The sequence below is a fragment of the Triticum aestivum genome, chromosome 7B, assembly GCF_018294505.1.
Source record: "Triticum aestivum cultivar Chinese Spring chromosome 7B, IWGSC CS RefSeq v2.1, whole genome shotgun sequence".
Classification (NCBI taxonomy): Eukaryota; Viridiplantae; Streptophyta; class Magnoliopsida; order Poales; family Poaceae; genus Triticum; species Triticum aestivum.
Window position 1 is genome coordinate 532,381,681 of NC_057813.1, and position 24,778 is coordinate 532,406,458.

Sequence of the window (24,778 nt, forward strand, 5' to 3'; positions counted from 1 at the left end):
GTGTTTCAATATGCGGTTCTATCCTTGGTGGGACCTTCGAGTCTCTTTAGGATAGTATCGCATATTGGGCATGACAGCTTATATAGCGCGTCTATTGGAGATGCTCTTAGTGGGGAGGTGGGGCGTGGGAGCTCTTTATTTTGGAGGGATCGAGAGGAGTGGGAACGATGGGCTCCAGGGGTTCGGCAAACGGGGCCCTTATAGACGCGAGGGGTACCACAATATTATTATTATTATTTATATATATATATATATATATATATATTGTTGGAACATTCTAAAGAGACTTTGCAGAATGATTACCTCACTGCAATTGCTTCATTGATTTGACAAGCTTCCAATAATTTGCATGACTGAAAGTATAAAACTAACATTTAAGTATGATGACAGTCACTTATACATTTTCCAACTGTTGTTTGCCTGACCTCACAAACATACTAATTCAGTGATTAGTTCATTTTCCTTTTGTCTCTTATCTACATTCTAAGAATGCACCTCATGAACGTTTACAATATGGCATACTAATATCCCGCAGCAACGCGCGGGGTATCATCTAGTTTAGCCAGTACTATAAGACCTAACATTTCTTTTGTTGTTATCAAACTGAGCCGATTTTTTTGAAAACCGGGAGATGATCATTGGAAAGCTTTAGAGAGAGTTATGCGTTATTTGAAAGGCACTGCGAATTATGGAATTCACTACACTAAGTACCCAAAGGTGCTTGAAGGGTATAATGACTCAAACTGGATCTTAGATGCTGATGAGATAAAGTCCATGAGCGGATATGTATTCACTCTGGAGGTGGCGTTGTTTCTTGGAAGTCTTGCAAGCAAACCAGCTTAGTAAGGTCAACAATGGAAGCAGAACTCACAACACTAGATACACCTACGGTCAAAGCAGATTGGCTTCGTCGGCTCTTGAATGACTTGCCAGTTGTTGAGAAAACTCTACCAGGTATACTTATGAACTGCGACAATCAAACTATGATCACGAAAATGAGCAGCTCAAAGGATAACATGTTCAGAGAAGGTTAGAGTCTGTCAGAAAAATGAGAAAATTCGGAGTTATTGTATTGGATTATATCCAAACATCGAAAAATCTGGCAGATTCTTTTACTAAGGGTCTATCACGTAATGTGATAGATAATGCATCGAAGGAGATGGGTATGAGACCCATAATATAAGTTGTTCATAGTGGTAACCTAGTCTATGTGGTCGAGTTAGAAACACCATGAAGAATCCTCTTTAAGCTAAGAATATAATCATCTTCTGTTTGTGACCTGTCATAGATTTAAGCTGTATACTTTACAAAACGCCAGAATTATCTTATGGAAGCATAACATTGCAGTTTAAAATAATGCCTAGGAGTTTTTTTTAGAAAAGGAGGATGACCCCCGGCCTCTGCATCTGGGCGATGCATACGGTCACTTTATTAATTATTCTCACAAGACCTTACAAAGTAATACCACAGTAATCCTAAAGCCGCCCTCTAAGCAACAAACTGTCGCTACACCTATCCAGTTGATGAAGGGGCTCAGATAGACTGGGCCTAATACCAAACAAACATCGCAGCCAAACCTAACATCTAAGACCTGAGGACCCATCCAGGACGCCTGCCGGGCATGGGTCTCGCCGGTCCGGCGTGCTCTCAGAGGCCGCTGCCGCAAACTGCCACCGCTCCATTTTCAGAACTGTACTGATGCATCAACCTCGCTAGGTGTAGCTATCATCGACGCCACCACGGCGCCCAACGACACCTCCTCCCTGTGCGCAAACAGCTGAGCACGTTGTGGTCGCCACTGATACACCTCAGCACCATGCTGTCAAGTACCACCAGCCGACACAGCTTGAAGTCTTTGGAGAATCTGTCATGCGTACCACCTGCCGATCAGGCATGACAAAGCGTAGGTTAGACATGACTTGACATCTCCACCGAAGCTCCGTGCAAGGCGAAGCCGCTCCACCTCCTGCCTCTGACTTCCAGCGCTGCTCCACAAACAATGCTCCCAAGAGAGAAACGACACCGCAGTGTCGCCATCGTCCGATCTGGAACACCAGATCCTAGGGTTTCCTCCAGAGCAGCACGAGTGGGTCGACAGTAGTTACACGACGATGCCTCCATCAAGGAAACGGCGTAGAATGCCGCCATCACCTTCCAACGGCTCGGTTTTCAGCGGCAACCATGTTTCCCCAACTCGCAGCCGGGACTAGATGATGGATCCCGAGATCCGATCACCAAGCCTCTAGCCGGCCATCTCTGACGAAGAAGATGACCACCACCATTGGCCAGCGAGACGACGCCAGATGAAGTAGGGCGCTGCCAGCGTGCGTCCTGGCCAGCACCACCAGCGCTCGGCCTGTCCCGGACCACGCCTCATGACCGAGGGCAACGACAAGCGCTGCCCCGGCGAGGACGCAGACCGGAAGCCCAGATCTGGTCCACCCGCGCGCTGCCACGTGGCCACCACCAAGCGCCGTTCAGGGACAGCCCCGCCGCCGTGAGGGACGCCGCCCCACGGGCAGCAGGCGCCGACCACCGGCGGAACTCCGCCGCGCGCCACCAGCCACCGCGAGATCTTCGCGAGAACGACGAGGACCCCCCGCCGCCACCTTCCCTGGGGACCACGCGGGCTTCGCCTGTGTCCCCTCCGGGGGCGGCGAAGCGGGGGAGGAGCGGGAAGGGGCGGCTGGCGGCGAGGTTAGGGTTTTCCCCATGCGCCAGAGGCGACGCGCGGGGGACGTCTCTCGTCTCGTCTCATCTCTACTTGCCTGTAAGAAATGATCCCTAGGAGTACATTCATAAGAGCTCACATACCATGTGATCTTCACATGGATAGCCAAAAGCTGCTGCTCTTTGTCTTGCACAGACCAAACGGATGGGAAGAAGGTTCACAACGTGGAACAATATCATCCAGAGAACTATTGTTTCTCCATGAGTGAGCTGTGCATGAGTTAAAGACAAGTGAAAGAATCGACAAACTAACTACAAATAAATTCCTGGCCATCAGGTGATGTAGAATCATATGTTACTATGATTCTGATAGTTTCTGCAAGTGGTACAATTTTCTGCGGAAGAGCAAGAATAGTGTTGACACAAATTGCAGCCTCTCTTTTCAGAGAACGGCGCTGCTTTTGGGTCGCTGGTTACTGGCATAAATACTGGAGGAACGGTCTCCAAGTAAGAAACGGTGTCCCGTCTTGAACCGTAACTTAACAAAATTACCGAAAAGAGTACGTATTAGATTGCTGTCTTTGCTTGTGTGAAATCAAGCTTGACAGAGGCACGGACAGGCCACACAATTGCAGGAAAAAAAACTGGATCCTTATTCTGTCAAAAAGTGTAGATTGCACGTGCATAAGCAAGGTAGCTAAGTAAGTACTCCCTCCGCCCCAAAATAAATGTCTTAACCTTAATAAAATTTTATATTAAAATTAATATAAAGTTAAGACACTTATTTTGAAATCGAAAGAGTAGAACAGAAGAACGATTGGCGTAAAAGGTAAAACTAATCATGCCATCTTGATGATCAGAGATGAAGACCCCTATGCTTCACTTCACACCAATTGTGTGAGTACTAACAATGCTTTTGTTCCTCATTATTATTTCCTTTCTCCACCGCTGGGCCACTTGTGCGTTTCTCTTCTTATATTCCACTAACGAAAATCAGCAGTCTTGCTCCTTTTTCCTCATTTTTTTAAGTGCAATGTACGACTCCATTCCACTACAAATATTTTCTAAGTGGGAACTTGTTGCATTTTATTAAATCACCGAAATTCCAAGTTTACCACCGACTATCCGAAACCATGTTTTACACGACTTATTCATACAATCTTCCTTAACTACAATATGTACAGTGCCATTAGCAAAACGACACATCCAACCGACTTAGCCTCTCCAACTACCAATATTAGGCCATCTCCAAAGCGGACCTTCAAATCACCCACATACGTCTGGACCGCAAGGTCTGGACGTGGTTTGTCATTCAATGCAGGCATATATCGATCCGCCGAGCGGTTCAGACGTATTTTTCCAGCAAACTCGAGACAAACATAGAGGGCTTTGCAGGAGTCCGGACAATATCCACGTAGGAATCGACACCCCTGGCCCATCCAAAACCCCTCCCGAACACCACGCCTCCATCCTCCCCATTTTCTCTCCTTTCTCTCCCGCCTTTGCCGCCGCTCCACCACCCCGGCCGCCATGCCACACCCCTTCCGGAACTCTACGTCTCCGTCACCTCGAGTGTTCCAGCCGGGCTCCATCCCGTTTCTCCTCCGTCGTCATTCAACTCCTCCCCTCCGACTGCCTCGCCAGGTAGCATCCGCTATTGCTATACTCAACATGCATGACAACTGTTCGATGAATTGCTAGAGCTAAAAAGTCGTCCCTTCTTCTTTCAAGCAATGGATTCCGTTTTGGAGTACATATACGAGCACTATGTTGAGTTGTTCGATGGTTCGTTCAACGAGGAGGGCTGCCCGGATGAGATGCCGATGATGCAAGCAGTCTTTGAAGACGCGGAGCGTGCAGAGGAGCATGTTCTCAATTTGAAGGGAGCGATCAAGGGTCATCGAATACTCAACCGCAACAGGGCGCCCGACCATTTGACACCGATGAATGACTACTTTGCCCCGGATGCACTCTTCGCTGACCATTTTTGCCGGCGTTTTCATATGTGCAAGATTGTCTTCGATAGTTTGTACCATGGCCCCGATCCTATGATGACTATTTCATCTTAAAGAAGGGCACCGTGGGAACGATTGGGTTCTCTGGTTGCCAGAAGTGCACGGCCGTACTCCGGATGCTTGCATATGGCACGACCACTGATTTGTGGGGCGAGTACCTACGGATGTCTGAGAGCATATGCAGAGATGTCGTGGTCAGGTTTGCAACTACTATGGTTGAGGTGTTTGGACCTCCATACCTGAGAGAACCAACTGTGGCAGACACTGAGAGGCTCTTGGCAATCTCGGAAGCAAGAAGGTGGCCATGTTTCCTTGGATCTCTGCATGCATTGGAAATGGAAGAACCACCTGAAGGCTTTACAAGGGCAATATCACGGTCATGTTAAGAAGCCCACCATCATTCTTGAGGCAGTTGCATCACATAATCTTTGGATTTGGCACACTTTTTTTGGCATGCCCGGTCTCACAATGACATCAATGTGCCAAAGCGATCATCATTGTTTGCGAGGCTGATTGAAAGAAAAACTCCTCCTTGCTAATATACTGTCAATGGACATCAGTACAACATGAGCTACTATGTTGTGGCTGTATCTATCCTTCGTGGGCTACCTTTTTCAACACCATCCTTAACCTAGTTTTCTAGAAAAAGTCTCATTTTGCCCAAAGACAAGAAGCAGCTAGAAATGATATCCAGAGGGTATTTGGAGTTCTGCAGGTCCGTTTTGCAATTGTTCGTGGACCTGCTAAACAATGGATCTAGAGACCTTGTGGGAGGTTATGACATGTTGTGTGATCATGCACAATATGATCGTCGAGGATGCTGCCACGTCTCTAGAATTTAAGAAAATGGTTGATCCTATCGAACTTCCAAACCAGAATCCGAGTACATTTGAAGGCTTTATTCAAATGCATCAACAAATTCGGCATCGAGCAACTCACGAGCAGCTGAAGGAAGATCTATTGAGCATCTTCGACGGTCAAAGGCCTATGTATGTGGCTATTTAAACATGCGGACTTTCAGAAAAAAAATAGAGGCCGGATGTATGCGGGCAGCGTTGGATGGTCGGCTCCTGCATCCTTGTCCGCGGACTGGTCTTCCTCTGTTCGCGGATAAATGCGGGAGGAAATTTGCGGGTCACTGTTGGAGATGTCCTTATTGATCTAAGTGGTTGAGACCGAAAGAAACTATTTGAACATTTTTGGATGAGAAAAATGATCTCATCTACCTGTGTTATTGATCTAAGTGGTTGAGAAGAAAAACATATAGGAACATTTTCGGATGAGAAAAATGATCTCACCTAGACGGGGACCATTATCTCTGATGAACAAATATCATTATTATTTCTGAAGTAAAAATAGCAACCGTATTGTAGCAATTGAAACCGGGTTGCGTTTTCAGCACATGACCCACCACTTCTATCTGTCCTCTGAAACGCATCTTCTCCTTCCTTCCCTATAAATACACGAGTGCCACTTCCTCAGGAAAACCAGAGTGATACTTCCGTTTGACAACCTAACACACAACAGATACTCTTTCAGCCAGGAGACACAGATCTCACGCCCTCTCGAGGCACTGCAAGCTCGGCAACGATGATCGGCGAAATGGACGCGGACATGGTCGTAGGATACTTCGGCGGCAAGAGCATCCTCATCACCGGCTCAACTGGGTTCTTAGGAAAAGGTACGTGTTCATGCACGGCTAATCGTTCAGGATGTGCGCTGCGTTTTAGCTGATCATCTCAGAGGGCCATACGCTGGTTGTTCTGATCTGAGGGCAGTTCTCGTGGAGAAGATACTCAGGGTGCAGCCTGATGTCAAGAAGCTCTTCCTCTTGGTTCGCGCCCCCGACGTCGAATCCGCAAAGCTTCGGATTCAGACTGAGGTGAAGTGTTTCATTCTGGCCTCTCTCTCTTTGATTTCGATAACATGTCTTGTAAGTTGTAACTCCCCCGCGTCTGAACTTTCGTCGCCATTTTAATTTGTTCCGGACAATACAATCCTTGCTTACTTTCTGAACTTCTCTCTGCCATTCAAGAACAGAGGGAACTTCAGAAATATAGGTGATGTCAAAACTCGTACTGCACGGAGAGAAGTTCAGTATTATTGTGTGCACGTGCGCAAATATAGGTGATGTCAAAACTCGTACTGCACGGAACTCATGCACACCTTATGCATTTCTCGAAGCTTTGCTCACAAAAGATTCATGCGAGTTCCCTGCCCATTTGGTTTAAAGTAGATAGGCACTTGAGTAAAGAAAAGAGAGTCTTGACTTCTTTTTCGAAAAGGAGGGAAACCCCCCGGGCTCAGCAACAAAAATAATTTTGCTGAAAGTTGTTTGTTGTCTTGATCAATAATTCCATATCAAAGACTGTTTTCTACAAAATGTATTTTCTGCAAATCAATACCACAGTTATTTGTTTGCTAGATATATCAAGCAATTCGTTTACTTCAATCAGCCATACACCAATATTCAGGTCAGCATAAATGCATCTTGCTGTCCACCGATAGAAGTAGGGGTCATGAATGAATCATGTGAAGACAATTAAATTTACTCCACCCATTCACTCACGAGATGGATGTTTCTTATTGAGCAAATCTGCGGTGGAAGCTGCAGAAATCCTTTCAGTGGAGTAAAGACAGTAGAGTAGGAAGCAGTGCCAAATTACCGCAAATATCTGTGGGGAAATGAATGGCAACAGAGCACGAAAAAGGGAGAAGGATGGGAGATAGATGGACACGGTAGTAGTCGAGGCTTCTCCAGTGCACTTGACAAATAAACTTAAAATTTTGCAGGTTTCCTGAATCTAGTAACAAGTCTGCAATTGTGTTAGCAGCATTCACTTCTCAGAAATACTTCCTCCCCAGAGTAATTCTAGAACTGCATAGTACTGTAGCAGTAATTTATGAACGCTGTTTCGGTATTTTTCAGGTCACAGGGAGGGAGATCTTTCTAGTTCTGAAAGAAAAACATGGTATGGGGTTCGACGATTTCATCGAAGAAAAGATATGCCCTTTGGCAGGAGACATCATGTATGAGAACTTTGGACTAGACACTGCCAACCTGAGAGAATTGTCCAAGGACATAGACATCATCGTCAACATAGCTGCGATTACAAACTTCTCTGAAAGGTTTGAGCCGGTGTTTCCTTGTAAGATACTGTATTAGTTTTTCTTTCAACACGAAACGGTAGGAATTTCTTCCCAGTGCATGTATTTGTAAGAGATTAGCGACATGACATAGACGCTGCTTGAAATAATTGATCAAGATATGATGCCTTTTCAGATACGACGTGGCTTTCGATGCTAACGTGTTGGGAGCGAAGCACGTGTGCGCATTCGCAAGGAAGTGTACGAAACTCAAGATGCTGCTTCATGTTTCAACTGGTGGGAAATCAATAAGACTGATCAATGCATTGTGGATTACATAAATGGATTACATGATTTGAACAGCCTATGTAGCTGGTGAACAAGAGGGGCTAATACTAGAGAAGCCATTCTTGATGGGTGAGACACTAAGGGAGGGCACACATTTGGACATCGAATCCGAGTTAACTCTGATCAGAGAGACCAGGCGAGAGTTGAAGGACAACTGTTCTTCGGAGAAGGCTGAGAGGAGAACCATGAAGGAGCTTGGCCTCAAGAGGTCAGACATAAACAACAACAGCATAGATATGCTTGTGCACTTCTTTCTGCTGCAACTGGTTAGCCTTAATGCAATTCTGACACATCTGTTACATGCAAGGTTTTGGTTACCGAATAAGGCAATTTTACCGAGGGGCACGGATAAATGTGGTTACCACGGTTACCGAGAAATACCGAGAATATTTCAAGCGAATTTTATAGTTGAATTTTGAATTCAAATAAGTGAATGAACGAATATTCGAACCAGAGACCTCTCAAAATAGGAACTAGGTTGATACCAACATGCCAGAACCAACTCTCATGGGATTAATTAGATCCTACGTACTTTACTGTAAATCGAGTGTTTAAATTCCAAAATTTCAAAAAACTGGTATTTTTTGCTCGGTATGGCGATTTACCGAGGGGTACGGAAATACGTGGTAACCATGGGAAATCTTGAAATTTCGACCGGTAACCAAAACCTTGGTTACATGTATGAATGAAGGGCTCGGCAGTTTGGGTGGCCAAACACCTATGTCTTCACCAAGGCAATGGGGGAGATGCTGCTGGGGCATCTGCCAGGGGAGCTTCCCGTGGTCATCCTCCGGCCGAGCATCATAACCAGCATCCTCAAGGAGCCATTACCTGGATGGATGGAAGGAATCAGGTGACAGAAACTCTGTCAAGAATCTGTTTCTTGATTATTTTCTCAGGACAGTAAACTACTCCTACAACAATAAGCATTAATTGAATGAACATCTTCATGTTCGGGTTCCGCAGGACGATCACGCGGTGGTCATCGGCTACGCCAAGCAGACCTTGCCATTCTTCCTAGTCGACCTCAGCTTGATAATGGACGTGGTAATTAAGTTTTCTCATGACAAAGTTTTTTTTTGAAAAGTGCTTATTACAAAGTTAACCCGGAGTAGCATACCTAGTAAGTTACCCAACTGTTTTGGACAGATTCCTGGGGACATGGTGGTGAACGCTATGATGGTGGCCATGGCGGCCCACTCGGAGGAGCGGGCGCAGACCATCTACCACGTGACGTCGTCGCTGCGCAACCCGGCGCCCTACGCGATCCTGGCGGATACGGGGCACCGCTACTTCTACGACAATCCGCCGCGCACGGGGAGGAACGGCGAGCCCGCCCGGCTCAACAAGATGCGCTTCTTCAGCACGGTGGCGCGGCTGAGCCTGTACATGGCCGTCAGGTACAGGCTCCCGCTCGAGGTAAATTCAAAATTAGCCCGCCATTTCAACATTGGATGGGAATGGGACTCATTGGAGTGAGATGAGGATGAGACTACTCAATCAATCTGCTGGGTTGGTTGGATGGAGAACAGATGCTTCGGCTGGTGAACATTGCGCTCTGCGGCTTCTTCTCGCAGCGCTACGACGACCTCAGCAGGAAGTACAGGTTCATCGTGCAGCTCATCGAGCTCTACGCGCCCTACAGCTTGTTCAAAGGCTGGTACGTACGTACGCGTCAAAATGTAGTAACATTTTTACAGTGCGTAAGATAAGCACGGCTCTTTGACTTGGTTTTTTCTCGACCGTGTGAAGCTTTGATGACATGAACACGGAGAGGCTAAGGATGGCGATGAAGAAGGAGCAACATAGCAACATTGCAGAAGAATTCTACTTTGATTTCGATCCCAAGTCCATCGACTGGGACAGCTATTTCTATGGTGTTCACATCCCCGGTGTGCTCAAGTACATGCGTGATTGAGTTACAAGTATTTAACTAGTCAAATTTCCAGCCAGTTGCTACCACTGAAACTTGAGAACAATTGTCTCCCTTTTTTTGGGAATGATTTAAACATTGATCGCCATGCCTACCACGCGGTAATAATTGTCTCCCTTTGTTATGCGGCTCTTTTTCTTCTCCGGGTTTTATTATGCAACTCTAATGAATATATCTATCTTACTCCACTAGTTATGCAACTCCCACGACCATGAATGTATTACAAATGTTGTTTTTTTCACAAAATGGAAGTTGAAACCCATGACCACTGCATAGTGTGATGCACATATACATCCTTATTAGCGTTATGCAACCAACATCCGAAGAAGCACAAAATGCAGAAAATAAAACCAATCACAACCAACCAATAACGGGATTACACTCCTATACATAATCTCTTATTGGACCGCTATCCATTGTATCCCGTGCGACCATCGGTTGGAAATCAAAGGCCATAGATGTCCCACACATTATAAAGAGCATCATATACGGATTCATCCTGTAGATCAGAAGATAACCCTGCAAGATCCCCTAAAAAAGATAACTTGAAAGAATTTTGAAAGGTTTCTTCTATTATAAACACTAGTAATTATGGTAATTCCAAATTGCTCACAATAAGACACACGCTTTCACATGGACCCCCACCAGCTAGTCCCCAACGTACTTTTGTATGATGGTAGGTGGAGACAGATGAATGGCTATGTGAATCGTACGCCAAGTGAGAGCAGCAAACATGCATGAAATAAAAAAAGATGTTGAATCGGTTCCTCCTGTTCACAAAACAATATTTTCCGCATCCCTCCATCCACGATTGGTCAAAATAGCACCATGATTGAGATACCACATTAAAACATTGATCAAAAAGGGTACTTTTAATCTTCGAAAGAGACTTCATACTGAAAGTTACTTCCTCCGTTTCAAAATAGATGAACCAACTTTATACTAATTTTGGAATGACCCAACTTTGTACGAAAGTTAGTACAAAGTTGGTTCATCTATTTTGAAACGGAGGGAGTACCTAGGAGTCCATAAGATCAGTGTGCATGGACTTGACGGAGAAACACTAGGAGAGTGCAACTTTCGGCTGAATATATCAGGTTTCCTGTGATAATTAAGTTGATGGCAATCAACCGGCGAACTAGATACAGCGATGCAATCGACTTATCCCCAACTAGAGCCCGACGTAATTGAATGTTCGGCGACTTCCCTAAAACAGGTGCACCAAAAACCTCTTTTTGTTGTACAATACTATATAGAGATGTGTACTGAAGGCTAGAGGTGCATCTCCAAGCCATGGGTTGTCGCAAAATCTCATGGTCTTTCCATTGCGTACCCAGAAAATCCTTATGAAGAATTCGTTTTAATCAAGCCTTTCCAGTATGCCGAGTCAAACGGCTTGTCGAAACCTGTTGGAAATATTGCCTTAGAGGTAGTAGTAAATGTTCTTATTTATTTCCATGCTTGTAATTAATGTTTACATTTCTATGCTAGAGTTGCTATGGTTCTTGAATATAAGATTTAGAGGAAAACTCATATGCATGTGTGAAAACTTAGATTCTGCCTTGAGTGGTTGGATCTGATGGCGGCGGTGATTGACTGCTCCCTTCTTGAAGGCATCATTGTTGAAAAACCTCATCGCTCGTATGGTGTCATGAGATGGTTGGCGCGGATATGATCATTGTCGTAGTTTGCCAATGGTGGATCGGGTCGCTTTGTTTTTTTTTTTCTTGTCTACGCATAGCTTTGGTCTTATATGACTTTCCTACTTGCCGGCGTGTTTTTGTGTGTGCGTCTTGGTGTTGGTTGTGTGCATTCTAATTATGCAGAGGTCGGGTGTGTGTTCATTGTGTTTGTATACTCTTGATGTTCCATTTTATGTTGATAAAATCCACCCTTTATCGAAAAAGTAGGTTGCTAGTCTCTTGACACAACTTCAACACCCATATGCTTTATTGTTAATGAAGCCGACAAATGTGTCTACTACCACTATGGCGGGGCGAAGGAGTAATCCCTACTTGTATGTTGATGACATACTAATATTTGGGACCACACTCAAAGTCATTGACGTGGTCAAAACTTTCTTATCTCGATGTCATGAGATGAATGACCTTGAAGAAACCGATGTTATCATAAACACCAAGCTGCTGAGAAATGAAAATAATGGGATTACTCTTGTGGAATCTCATTATGTGAAAAAGGTGTTGAGCATATTTGGATATTTCAATTGCAAAGCTTCTCTAACTCCTTATGATTCTAGTATATTGCTTCAAAAGAATCAAATGGCTACTAGAGATCAGTTGAGATACTCTCAGATAATTGGCTCGCTCTTGTACTTAGCTAGCGCAAGAGGCCAAAAATGTCATTGTGAGCAAACTAAGTTGTTTAGTTTCCAATCTGGGATATGACCATTGACATGCTCTTGAGAGAGTAATGCGATATCTAGAGGGAGCCATGAGCTATGACATTTGCTATAATGGATTGAAGAGTATAGTGACTCAAGTTCGATTTTCTGATGCTGATGAGATAAAGGCCACAAGTGTATACATACACTAGTAGAAAAGGGGGCAATGGTCCAGGCCGGGTTAGCCCATTAGTCCCGGTTCAATCCAGAACCGGGACCAATGGGGGCATTGAACCCGGTTCGTGAGCCCCGGGGGCCGGCCGGGCCACGTGGGCCATTGGTCCCGGTTCGTCTGGACCTTTTGGTCCCGGTTGGTGGGACGAACCGGGACCAATGTGCCTTGCTCCTGGCCCACCACCATTGGTCCCGGTTGGTGGCCTGAACCGGGACCAAAGGCTTCCCTTTAGTCCCGGTTCAAGCCACGAACCAGGACCAATTAATTGCCTATATATACCCCGCGAGCAGAGCACTCTCACTGCTCTGTTTTTCGTGGCCGGCGAGGAGAGAGCTTTGTGGTGCTTTAGCTCACCTCCTATGCACACGAGGTGTTCGATGGAATGCCCGAGCCACACTACTTAAGCTTTCTCCTCTCCAAGCTCGACCTCCAAGCTCCATTTTCCTCAATATTTGTCTAGGTTTAGCGGTCCGTCACGTCCCGTCCCCGTCTTCACCACCGTCGATCGCCCGCGCCGATCTCGTCGCCGGCACCACCGTGGTGAGCCTCTTGTTCTTATCTTCTTTCTGAAAGGAAAAAAAATTCTTACTTTTATGTTTATATAGATACTTGTATAATTTTCTTACTTTTATTATTGCATCTTATATAGTGCGATGGTTTTGGTATCCGCCCCCGTCGGCCCTCGTCCTGTCTATGATTCGGATGTGGTATATATTATCTTTTCATAACTATTGGTTCATTTATTGTTTATGACAATTATGCCGACCAACGTGACATAGATTTTATTTATCTAGGAGGTTGTTGAACCGGAAATTCCAACCGACCCTATTGTCGAGAGGTTAAATTTAGTTGAAGAAGAAAACAATTTGTTGAAGGAAAAAATTAGAAAAATTGAGGAGGAGAAGATGATATTGGAGTTGCATGTTGCGGATGTCGTGGATGATCACAAGATCAAGATGGATGCAATGCGCTTGAAGATTAGAAAGATTAGAAAATATGCCATTCATACCGAGGCTTGGTATCATTATGCGTTGGATCAGTTGTTACATTGGTTGCGATTATGATCGCATTTGTTTTCGCATTGAAATGTTTTACATAGTTTCAATGTATGGTTTAATTAATTTAGATGCTCTGCAGAGCTTTATGTTGTTAGATGAGAACTATGTATGTACTTTGGTTTTAATGTGATGATGAACTTCTATTAATTTGGTCACTTAATTATCTATTCATGATGTTCTGTAATGATTTTTGACACACTTAATTATATAATGCACGCAGATGAACCGGCAATGGATGTACGGTTCAAGACACACCTCCGAGTACATTAAGGGCGTGCATGAATTTTCTCGAAGTGGCTGAGGCAAACAAGCAGAATGGTTTTATGTGTTGTCCATGCCCTATATGTGGGAATACGAAGTCTTACTCTGACCGGAAAATCCTTCACACCCACCTGCTTTACAAGGGTTTCATGCCACACTATAATGTTTGGACGAGGCACGGAGAAATAGGGGTTATGATGGAAGACGACGAAGAAGAAGAGTACGATGACAACTATGTGCCCCGTGAATACGGTGATGCTACTGAACATCAAGAGGAACCAGACGATGTGCACGATGATGCTGCAACAGGCGAAGCTGCTGAAGATCAAGAGGAACCAGACGATGTGCCCGATGATGATGATCTCCGCCGGGTCATTGTCGATGCAAGGACGCAATGCGAAAGTCAAAAGGAGAAGCTGAAGTTCGATCGCATGCTAGAGGACCACAAAAAAGGGTTGTACCCCAATTGCGAAGATGGCAACACAAAGCTCGGTACCGTACTGGAATTGCTGCAGTGGAAGGCAGAGAATGCTGTGCCTGACAAAGGATTTGAGAAGCTACTAAAAATATTGAAGAAGAAGCTTCCAAAGGATAACGAATTGCCCGACAGTACATACGCAGCAAAGAAGGTCGTATGCCCTCTAGGATTGGAGGTGCAGAAGATACATGCATGCCCTAATGACTGCATCCTCTACCGCGGTGCGTACAAGGATCTGAACGCATGCCCGGTATGCGGTGCATTACGGTATAAGATCAGACGAGATGACCCTGGTGATGTTGACGGCGAGCCCCCCAGGAAGAGGGTTCCTGCGAAGGTGATGTGGTATGCTCCTATAATACCACGGTTGAAACGTCTGTTCAGAAACGGAGAGCATGCCAAGTTGATGCGATGGCACAGTGAGGACCGTAAGAAAGACGGGAAGTTGAGAGCACCCGCTGACGGGTCGCAGTGGAGAAAAATCGAGAGAAAGTACTGGGATGAGTTTGCAAGTGACCCAAGGAACGTATGGTTTGCTTTAAGTGCGGATGGCATTAATCCTTTCGGGGAGCAGAGCAGCAATCACAGCACCTGGCCCGTGACTCTATGTATGTATAACCTTCCTCCTTGGATGTGCATGAAGCGGAAGTTCATTATGATGCCAGTTCTCATCCAAGGCCCTAAGCAACCCGGCAACGACATTGATGTGTACCTAAGGCCATTAGTTGAAGAACTTTTACAGCTGTGGAATGGAAACGGTGTACGTACGTGGGATGAGCACAAACAGGAGGAATTTCACCTAAAGGCGTTGCTGTTCGTGACCATCAACGATTGGCCCGCTCTCAGTAACCTTTCAGGACAGACAAACAAGGGATACCACGCATGCACGCACTGTTTACTTGACACCGATAGTATATACCTGGGAAGCTGCAGGAAGAATGTGTACCTGGGCCATCGTCGATTTCTTCCGACCAACCATCAATGTCGAAAGAAAGGCAAGCATTTCAAAGGCGAGGCAGATCACCGGAAGAAGCCCGCCATGCGTACCGGTGATCACGTACTTGCTATGGTCAATGATTTACACGTAATCTTTGGAAAGGGTCCCGGCGGACTAGCTGTTCCGAGTGACGCTGGGGGACACGCACCCATGTGGAAGAAGAAATCTATATTTTGGGACCTACCCTACTGGAAAGACCTAGAGGTCCGCTCTTCGATCGACGTGATGCACGTGACGAAGAACCTTTGCGTGAACCTGCTAGGCTTCTTGGGCGTGTATGGGAAGACAAAAGATACAGCTGAGGCACGGGAGGACCTGCAACGTTTGCACGAAAAAGACGGCATGCCTCCAAAGCAGTATGAAGGTCCTGCCAGCTATGCTCTTACCAAAGAAGAGAAGGAAATCTTCTTTGAATGCCTGCTTAGTATGAAGGTCCCGACTGGCTTCTCGTCGAATATAAAAGGAATAATAAATATGGCAGAGAAAAAGTTTCAGAACCTAAAGTCTCATGACTGCCACGTGATTATGACGCAACTGCTTCCGGTTGCATTGAGGGGGCTTCTACCGGAAAACGTCCGATTAGCCATTGTGAAGCTATGTGCATTCCTCAATGCAATCTCTCAGAAGGTGATCGATCCAGAAATCATACCAAGGCTAAGGAGTGATGTGGTGCAATGTCTTGTCAGTTTCGAGCTGGTGTTCCCACCATCCTTCTTCAATATCATGACGCACGTCCTAGTTCATCTAGTTGACGAGATTGTCATTCTGGGCCCCGTATTTCTACACAATATGTACCCCTTTGAGAGGTTCATGGGAGTCCTAAAGAAATATGTCCGTAACCGCGCTAGGCCAGAAGGAAGCATCTCCATGGGCCATCAAACAGAGGATGTCATCGGGTTTTGTGTTGACTTCATTCCTGGCCTTAAGAAGATAGGTCTCCCTCAATCGCGGTATGAGGGGAGACTGACTGGAAAAGGCACGCTTGGAAGGGACTCAATAATATGCAGGGACGGATATTCTTGGTCTCAAGCACACTACACAGTTCTACAGAACTCTACCTTGGTGACCCCGTATGTCGATGAACACAAGAACAGTCTGCGCTCCAAACACCCGGAGCAGTGCGACGACTGGATTACATGTGAACACATCAGGACTTTCAGCAGTTGGTTGGAAGCACGTCTCAGAGGTGACAACACTGTTTGTGATGAGCTGTACTTGTTGTCCAGGGGACCATCTTTGACTGTTACGATTTGGAAAGGATACGAGATAAATGGGAATACATTTTACACGATTGACCAAGATCAAAAGAGCACCAACCAAAACAGCGGTGTCCGCTTTGATGCAACAACCGAGAGGGGAAAGGACACATATTATGGTTACATAGTGGACATATGGGAACTTGACTACGGACATGATTTTAAGGTCCCTTTGTTTAAGTGCAAATGGGTCAATCTGTCAGGAGGCGGGGTACAGGTAGACCCACAGTACGGAATGACAACAGTGGATCTGAAAAATCTTGGGTACACTGACGAACCGTTCGTCCTAGCCAATGATGTGGCACAGGTTATCTATGTGAAGGACATGTCTACCAGACCGAGAAAAGAAAAGATAAGGAAGCGAATACATCATACGATGAGCCAAAGCGCCACATAGTTCTTTCAGGAAAAAGGGACATCGTGGGAGTGGAGGACAAGACAGACATGTCTGAAGATTATGAAAAGTTTCATGAAATTCCTCCCTTCAAAGTCAAGGCTGACCCCAGCATCCTGATAAACGATGAAGATTATCCATGGTTACGGCGCAATAAGCAAATGACACAAGCGAAGAAAAAGTGAAGACTTTCTCCCGCAACTATTATGATGATACCATGCCAACTTTGTAACAGACGAGTATGATACCATTGTCCGTTTTGTACATGCACATGCTATGTGGGTGAATTTATGATACCATGCCAACTTTCAACTTTTTCAGAGTTCATTTGAAATGCTTTAATGTCTTATGGTTCGGCCCTCGTAATAATTAAAAATAGCAACAATAAGTATTTTGTTGTAAGTAGAAACAAAATAAAATAAATAAAGCAAGAAAGAAAACAAAAAACAAAAAAAGTGTTTTCAAATTTGAAAACTAATGGCACTAACAGAAAGTTTATAATTTTTCTAAAACTAAAAGAAAAAAGAATTAAAAATAAAGCAAAAAACAAAAGAAAATAAATAAGGCAGAAAACAAAACAAAAAAACTGGAAAATAATTAAAAATAGCAACAATAAGTATTTTGTTGTAAGTAGAAACAAAATAAAATAAATAAAGCAAGAAAGAAAACAAAAAAACAAAAAAATGTTTTCAAATTTGAAAACTAATGGCACTAACAGAAAGTTTATAATTTTTCTAAAACTAAAAGCAAAAAGAATTAAAAAATAAAGCGAAAAACAAAAGAAAATAAATAATGCAGAAAACAAAACAAAAAAGTGGAAAAATTAATAATAGCAACAATAAGTAAAGAAAACAAAAAAAAATGCCTCTTACTGGGCCCCCACGGCCTGAATACGACTAGAAACCCAAGTATGGGCCAGGATTCAGGCCCGCAGTAGGCCCAGAAGGCCCATCAGGCAAAGCAATAGCAAGTAGGCCCGAAAGCCTGCGGTGGAGAGGAGGTCGAGAGGGGTGCAGCAGTGGGGCTTATAAACCACTACACACCCCTCTCAACTAGCGAGGTGGGACTAAAGTTTGGCCCCGACGCGGACAGCACAGGGGCCTTTGGTCCCGGTTGGTGGCACCAACCGGGACTAAAGGGGGAGGCATTGGTCCCGGTTGGTGGCACCAACCGGTACCAAAGGCCGCCGGTTCCCGCCCTTTGGGCTGCCGAAAAAGAGGCCTTTGGTCCTGGTTGGTGGCACCAACCGGGACTAAAGGGTGCATTAGTCCCGTTTGGTGCCACCAACCGGGACTAAAGGCTTTGCTATATAAGCAGCACTTAGCAGTTTCCGGCCAAATTGCCCACTTCTCCACCGACGCTCCCTGCTCCTCCTCGTCGCCGTCGCCGCCCGACGCACCTGCTCCACCTTGTCGTCGTTGCCGCCACCGACGCCGTCAGGCTGCTCGCTTGAGCCATCGCCGCCGCCCCCTGTGAGCACAGCCTGCTCCCGCGCCCCTCTCGTCCCGCGCCCCTGCGCGGCCACCGCGCGCCGCCCCTGTCCTGCATGGCCGCCGCCCCTGCCCTGCGCTCGCCGCCCCTGTCCTGCGCGGCCGCCGTGCCGCCGCCCCTGCCCTGCGCGGCCGCCGCGCGCCGCCCCGCCGCCCCTGCAATTTCCATAGCAATTTTTTGCATTTTTTTGTGTATATGTGTTTGTATCTGTATATATGTGTGTACATGTTCATAGTATTTTTTTTCATAAGTGTATTTTTTTGGTTCATTGCATTTTTTTCATATATATAATGTATATATGTATGTGGTAGCTATATATATGATGAATGGATGTGGCTATATATGTATGTATGAATATAATGTTCATAGCATTTTTTTGTTTATATATGTTTTTTCATGTATGTATTAATTTTTTATTTAGGTTGTTAGTAGATATCGATTTTAGGTTAGTGCATTTTAGGTTAGTGTAGAGGATAAAGTAAAATAAGGAAAAGGAAGAAAAGAGGAAGAAGGAAGAAGGAAGAAGAAGAAGAAAAAGAATGAGAGGAAAAAGGAAAATAAGAAGAGGAAGAAGAGGAGAGGAAGAAGAGGAGAAATAAATAAGAAGAAGAAAAAAGAAGAAAAAGAAGAGGAGAAGAAGAAAGGAATAGAGGAGAAGAAGAAAAAAATAGAATTTTATTTTTATTTTTTCTTCTTCTCATTTATTCCTTTCTTCTTCTCCTCTTTTTTTCTTCTTTTTTTTTCTTCTTCTTCCTTCTTCCTTCTTCCTCTTTTCTTCCTTTTCCTTAATTATTTTCCTTTCTCGTCGTTGTCGCGTCGTTGTCGATATAACCCCCTCGAGATAACTTCGACATGAGGGCCGGTCAATATATATACCCCCTCTCAACTGCGATAACTTATACAACGGTAGCACCCCCCTCGGCCCTCTCGCTCGACCAAAACTCTCGAGGACACCCAAACCCTAGAGAGAATTGGTCTCCTACCCCCTCCCGCCGTGCCCCTACCCGACAAATTAACTCTCTCGAGGCCACCCAAATTTACCAAGTTAAAATAGCGTTGTCGTCGAGGCCACCCCAAACCCTTGAAGCGTTGTGTCGAGGCGATCCCAAACCCTAGAGAAGCAGCGTCGAGGCCACTAACATGAGTCCTTATTGTGATTAGCTAGCTAGTTCCATCTGTACCATGTTTGAATAATAATTGACATGTTGTAAATATTTGCAGAAACTATGGAGCACTCCCGAGACGAAGAAACAGAAGCGATGTTGGGGGACATAATCGCAAATGGAAGTGATGAAGTTGCGTCATTTCTCCTCGACACCGATGGTCAGCTGGAAGGACTGGGTGAAGAAGAGGGCTATGTTCATGATGGCTTCGGCCCATTAATGCCGGTACAAAAAGAGGACTATGTTCATGATGGCTCCAATGACACAATGGAGGTACAAGAAGGAGACCGTGCTGACTGCTCCGGTGACCGAACCGAGTCTGGCCAGGTATATATATATATTAGTTAAGCCCGTGCTGACTAGTTAATTGATGCTTCCATTGTTTTGGTATATGTACACATATTAATTACTCTCATCTTTCTTCCTTATAATTTCTAGCCCTCCGGATCGAGCACAACTTCGGTAAGGAGACGAGGCCCGAAGGAAAAGTTGAGCTCAGATAAAAAGTTTGAGATCATAGAAAGCGCGCCCGACGGCGAAGCGATTGAACCCATCTGGACAAGGAAGGCATTTTCTGCTCAGTTCGGGGTTCTTGTTAGGGACAAGATCCCGATCAGCATCCAGCAATGGTATAAGCCTAAGGAGGAAAACCCTGAGGTGTCTTATGTCAATGATATGGAAAAAGAAGATCTTTGGACTCAGCTGAAGGCAAATTTCACCCTACCGCCAGAGGAGGATCCGGAGAAGCCAGTTAAAGAGCAATTAATCAAGTCTTGTGCTCTTAAGAAGATGGCAACCCTAATGAGGAGGTGGAGGAAAGAGCTGAACCAGTTTGTCGAAAAAAAAGACACCAGAATTCATCGGCAAATATGAGAAGATCAAAGATCAATGGCCCGCATTTGTGGCCCACAAGACATCGGAAAAGAGTAAGAAGATGTCGGCGACAAACAAGAAAAATGCTGCAAAGAAGAAGCTTCACCAACGCACGGGGTCAGGTGGCTACCTCAAAGCCCGGCCTAAGTGGTCCAAGGCTGAGCATGATCTGCTTGAAAAAGGGATCGAACCAGAGACAATGTACTGGCCAGACCGTTGCCGGACTTGGTTCTTCGGGGCTGGCGGAACCTTGGACCCTGTAACAGGGAAGTGCCATTGGACGGACGAGCAACTGCAAATACCAGTCAAGAACCTTCGACACTATATCGATGCAGCGCAGCAAGGGACGTTCATTCCAAACAGGGAGAAGGACGAGCTCATAATGGACCTTGGTAATCCTGAGCACCCTGGACGGACACGAGGCACGCCAGGCTCCATTCCGTGGAAGGTTGGTTTTCCGGACGCAGGGGGTTACAAAACCCACGAGAGGAGGAAGAAACTGGAGCAGGGCCAACTGCAGGCGCTGCACGAAAGGGTAATGGGGCTAGAGGAACGAGAAGAGGAATGAGAAGCAGCAGATCGCAGCAAACGACCTACCGAAGCTTCCCCCGAAGCTACCCTGCCATCTCAGCGGAGAAGCGGCGTGGCTTCCACCGAGCTGCTTCAGTCGGAGCATGTCTTGATGGCTCCTGCGAGCTATCCCGTGGATGATATCACGGAGTCTCAAAATTGCCACATAATGGCGCGATGGATGAATTTGAAGGTCAAGGCGGTTGTTGGCTCTGTTTATCCTAGTGGACCCGGCACAACTTATCACTACCAGCCGATTCCAGAAGGATATGCTAAGGTGATGGTGGATGAAATAACAGAAGGATTTGAGGACCTCCCGCTTGACCACCCTACCGGTGAAGGGGAGACTAGGCTGGGTTCTACTCTGAAGACTCCATGCCTATGGCGGAAGGAGCTCATCAACCTTTCGAACTGGACGCCTCCGCCTCCTCCTCCTCCTCTGGCGAGTCAGGGCACTCCGCCTCCTCCACCGCCTCCTTCTCCGGCGAGTGACGATCAGGGCACGCGTGGCGGCACTCCGCCTCCTTCTCCGGTGTGTGGCGGCACTCCGCCTCCTTCTCCGCCTGCGTCGGCACTCTCGAGCAGCCAACAGCCTCCTCCTTCTCCGCCTCGCCAGCAAGGGCGGAAGAGACCCGCCGCCGCCCCGGCTGCTCCGGCGCATCGTACTCCTTCTCCTCCGCCTCGTAAGCAAGCACGAAAGAAGACAGACGCCGCAGCCGCTCCGTCTGCTCCGGCGTCTAGCAGCACAACCAGAGGCGGGAGGCAATACAAATACGGTCCACCTCTCAAGCCTCTATAGAAGTTACCGTACGAGAGGACAGAGGAGGAAAACGATACGATTGTGCGGACCCACGTGAAGGAGTTCTTTGAAGGGGTGAAAGCAAAGAGACATCCACCTCCGGAGGAGAAGGTAGATCCGGTGAAAGCAAAGCGCACTATCGATGCCCTGAGGAAACCACCAAAGTCTCCACCGAGAACCAACTATGAGCGCATTACTGAATAGACATATCTCCAAGCCCAGCGGTCGGGAACTACTGTCAGTGATAAAAGGTTAAAAGAACGAGCAAAGGGGAAAAAATTGCCCAGCTCGGCGAACAAGCACAGCAATCGTGCCCCCCGCTCAATGTGTCTAATGCTCCGGGGACGGTGGCCGGTTATGGCAATCTTGAAGATTACCTGCCTGGCGATGCACTTCCTGATTTCATGGAGGTGGACGAACACAGATACGAGTACGGGAAGCCTCTCGTCAAAGATGAAAAATCTCTGACAACAATGATGCGAAGATTCCATAGTTGGTACATGAAAACCTGCAGAGAGTCTGAGGGGACGAATAGTTTGTATCTGAACATTAAAGAGGAGCACGACCTCGTTTCAAATGATCTGTTGTGTGTTCCATTTGATGAGTTCTTCGCGTTCTTCAATCAAAAGGCCCTCGATAAATTAATGGTCTTTTGCTACTGCCTGTAAGTACTATTTCTGTCATTAAGTCTCTATATATAGCTCGGCTCTTTCATTGCATGTATTTATAATTAATTATCCTCAATATATTATGCAGATTGAAGATCGTCGAGTGCAAAAAACAAGAAATTTATGATATTGGGTTCATTAACACAAATATCATAGATGAATTTCTGGTTGAAAAGGACGTCAAAGAGGCCGAGGACAACTTGCTACAATCGTTGATCAAAAATCAAAACAAAGATACCATACTCTTTCCTTACAACGGCAAGTGAGTGTTACTGTCGTGTGCATATTCGGTTTCCCTTATTACTCGAGCGAGGTTATAGTAATGTAATTGATGAGTTATGCATGCGTGCGCAGGTACCACTATATTCTTCTGGAGATTAAGCTTGAGCGTGGACTAGTAACCGTCTTAGACTCGAGACGGAAAGATCCCAAACCTATGCGGACATGACTGAAATGCTCAGCAAGTAAGTTCAATCGATCATTATCGCACCATATCGGCAACTTTTTGTTCATTTCCTGATATCTCAAGTAATAATAATTATTTTCTTTGTCTTGCAGGGTTTGGAAACAGTTCACCGCAGAAGCTCCGGGACTGCCGAAGGAGCTGCGATATACATACCCGAAAGTAAGTACTACTGGCTAGCTAGTTGCGCGCATCTCCCGTTGATTCTATAGCTATACTTTCATCAATGCCATTTATAATGCTTCATTATCAGTTTGATTGACCTCTATTTCTCGTAAAGTGCTTGTGGCAGGAGGAAGGGAATGATTTCTGTGGATACTACGTGTGTGAGTTCATCCACACCGCGACTTTGAAAAACAAGCGGGGCTACTCTAAAAGACAATATGAAGTGTGTAAGCAATAATATTCACAATTTCATTTTATTACACCATCATTTCTGTTGAGTTTCATTCATATATATGTATTAATTAACCCCCTTCTTCAAATTAGACGTGGCAGATGCGGAATGAACTCCTAGAACCAGATCGCATGAAAGAAATTCAAGAGGAATTGGCGAGATTCTTTCTTGACCACGTCATCAGTAAAGCCGGAGAATACCATGTGGAAATTGATTTCAAATGCAAGGGGTTTGTAATTAAGAGATCTTATACATATTGTACATGTATGTAGCCAGTAGCGTCGGATACATGATATGAAAACTTGTCGTTTGACCAATCTCTCGGAGAAGGAGAGGTCAATCGATCACTTCTCTCGGTATGCATGACGAACTTCTGTACTGAATGGTTCTCTCGATCACTTATGTATATATAGTACGTAGCGTCGACCAAGCACGGACATAAGAGAGGACACTTCTCTCTATTAATTAGCTAGCTAACACAATATATGAAACACCTAAATTAACCCCCCCCCCAACCCCCAACCCCCCCTCCTTTCAAAAAAAACCCCCAGCCACTGGAATGCTGACGCGTGGATGCCTTTTGATCCTGGTTGGAGCCACCAACCGGGACCAAAGGCCCCCTGACTGGGCTCGACGCACAGGGCCACGTGGAGGCACATTGATCCCGGTTCGTGTTTGAACCGGGACTAATGGGTGGAGGTATTAGTAACGACCCATTAGCCCCGGTTCATGAACCGGGACTAAAGGCCCTTACGAACCGGGACTATTAGGTGTTTTTCTACTAGTGATATTCCTACAGGGAGTATATGTTTATTGGAATCATGATAATTAAGAGCATCTACACCCGGATATGGAAAATACGGCTCCTCAAACGCCCGCGGACACTCCCGGGCACGTCTGCAGGCAGTGACCGGTCACTCCTCAAATCAACACAACTGCATCCGGACATCTCATACTAGATTCTCAAATCCATACAAAAGCATGTAAACTTAAAAACCTACGTACTACGTAGCTACTTATCGTCGAAGATGTCGACAATTTTGGTGCCCGACTCTAGGTACATGAGCAGCAGCTGTAGCTCCGGCGCCTCCGGCTGCTCAGCTTCGGTCTCCTCCTCCTCCTCTATCTCCGCCTCGAGTTCGGTGAAGAGCGCGTCGGACGCCGCCTGCTCCTGCCAAAGGAACTGTCAGTTGTCCTCCAAATAGGTCTCATCCTGGATGGACTCCAGAATGCCTGCTGCTCCACCATCTCCACAGCTTGGGCGACGGCGAACTCCGCCTC

The 24,778-nt window shown here is 45.8% G+C and overlaps 1 protein-coding gene across 1 annotated transcript; it reads left to right on the forward strand.

The window, feature by feature from the left end:
* Positions 1 to 6,187: 6,187 nt before the first annotated feature.
* LOC123162434 (fatty acyl-CoA reductase 1) lies at positions 6,188 to 10,212 on the forward strand. The gene is made up of 11 exons (XM_044580212.1): positions 6,188 to 6,366; positions 6,464 to 6,567; positions 7,615 to 7,814; positions 7,969 to 8,069; positions 8,136 to 8,328; positions 8,812 to 8,973; positions 9,020 to 9,023; positions 9,087 to 9,167; positions 9,270 to 9,539; positions 9,653 to 9,780; positions 9,873 to 10,212. Exons 1-11 carry the CDS (start codon positions 6,276 to 6,278, stop codon positions 10,036 to 10,038), a joined length of 1,500 nt encoding a protein of 499 aa, XP_044436147.1. The 5' UTR covers positions 6,188 to 6,275; the 3' UTR covers positions 10,039 to 10,212.
* The last annotated feature ends 14,566 nt before the right edge of the window (positions 10,213 to 24,778 follow it).

Excerpts from the sequence above, each read along its gene's own strand:
- LOC123162434 (XM_044580212.1), top strand. The coding sequence starts at position 6,276 with ATGATCGGCGAAATGGACGCGGACATGGTCGTAGGATACTTCGGCGGC. Across the intron at positions 7,815-7,968 it reads ATTACAAACTTCTCTGAAAG|ATACGACGTGGCTTTCGATG; the intron begins GTTTGAGCCGGT and ends ATGCCTTTTCAG. Across the intron at positions 8,070-8,135 it reads GCTGCTTCATGTTTCAACTG|CCTATGTAGCTGGTGAACAA; the intron begins GTGGGAAATCAA and ends TGATTTGAACAG.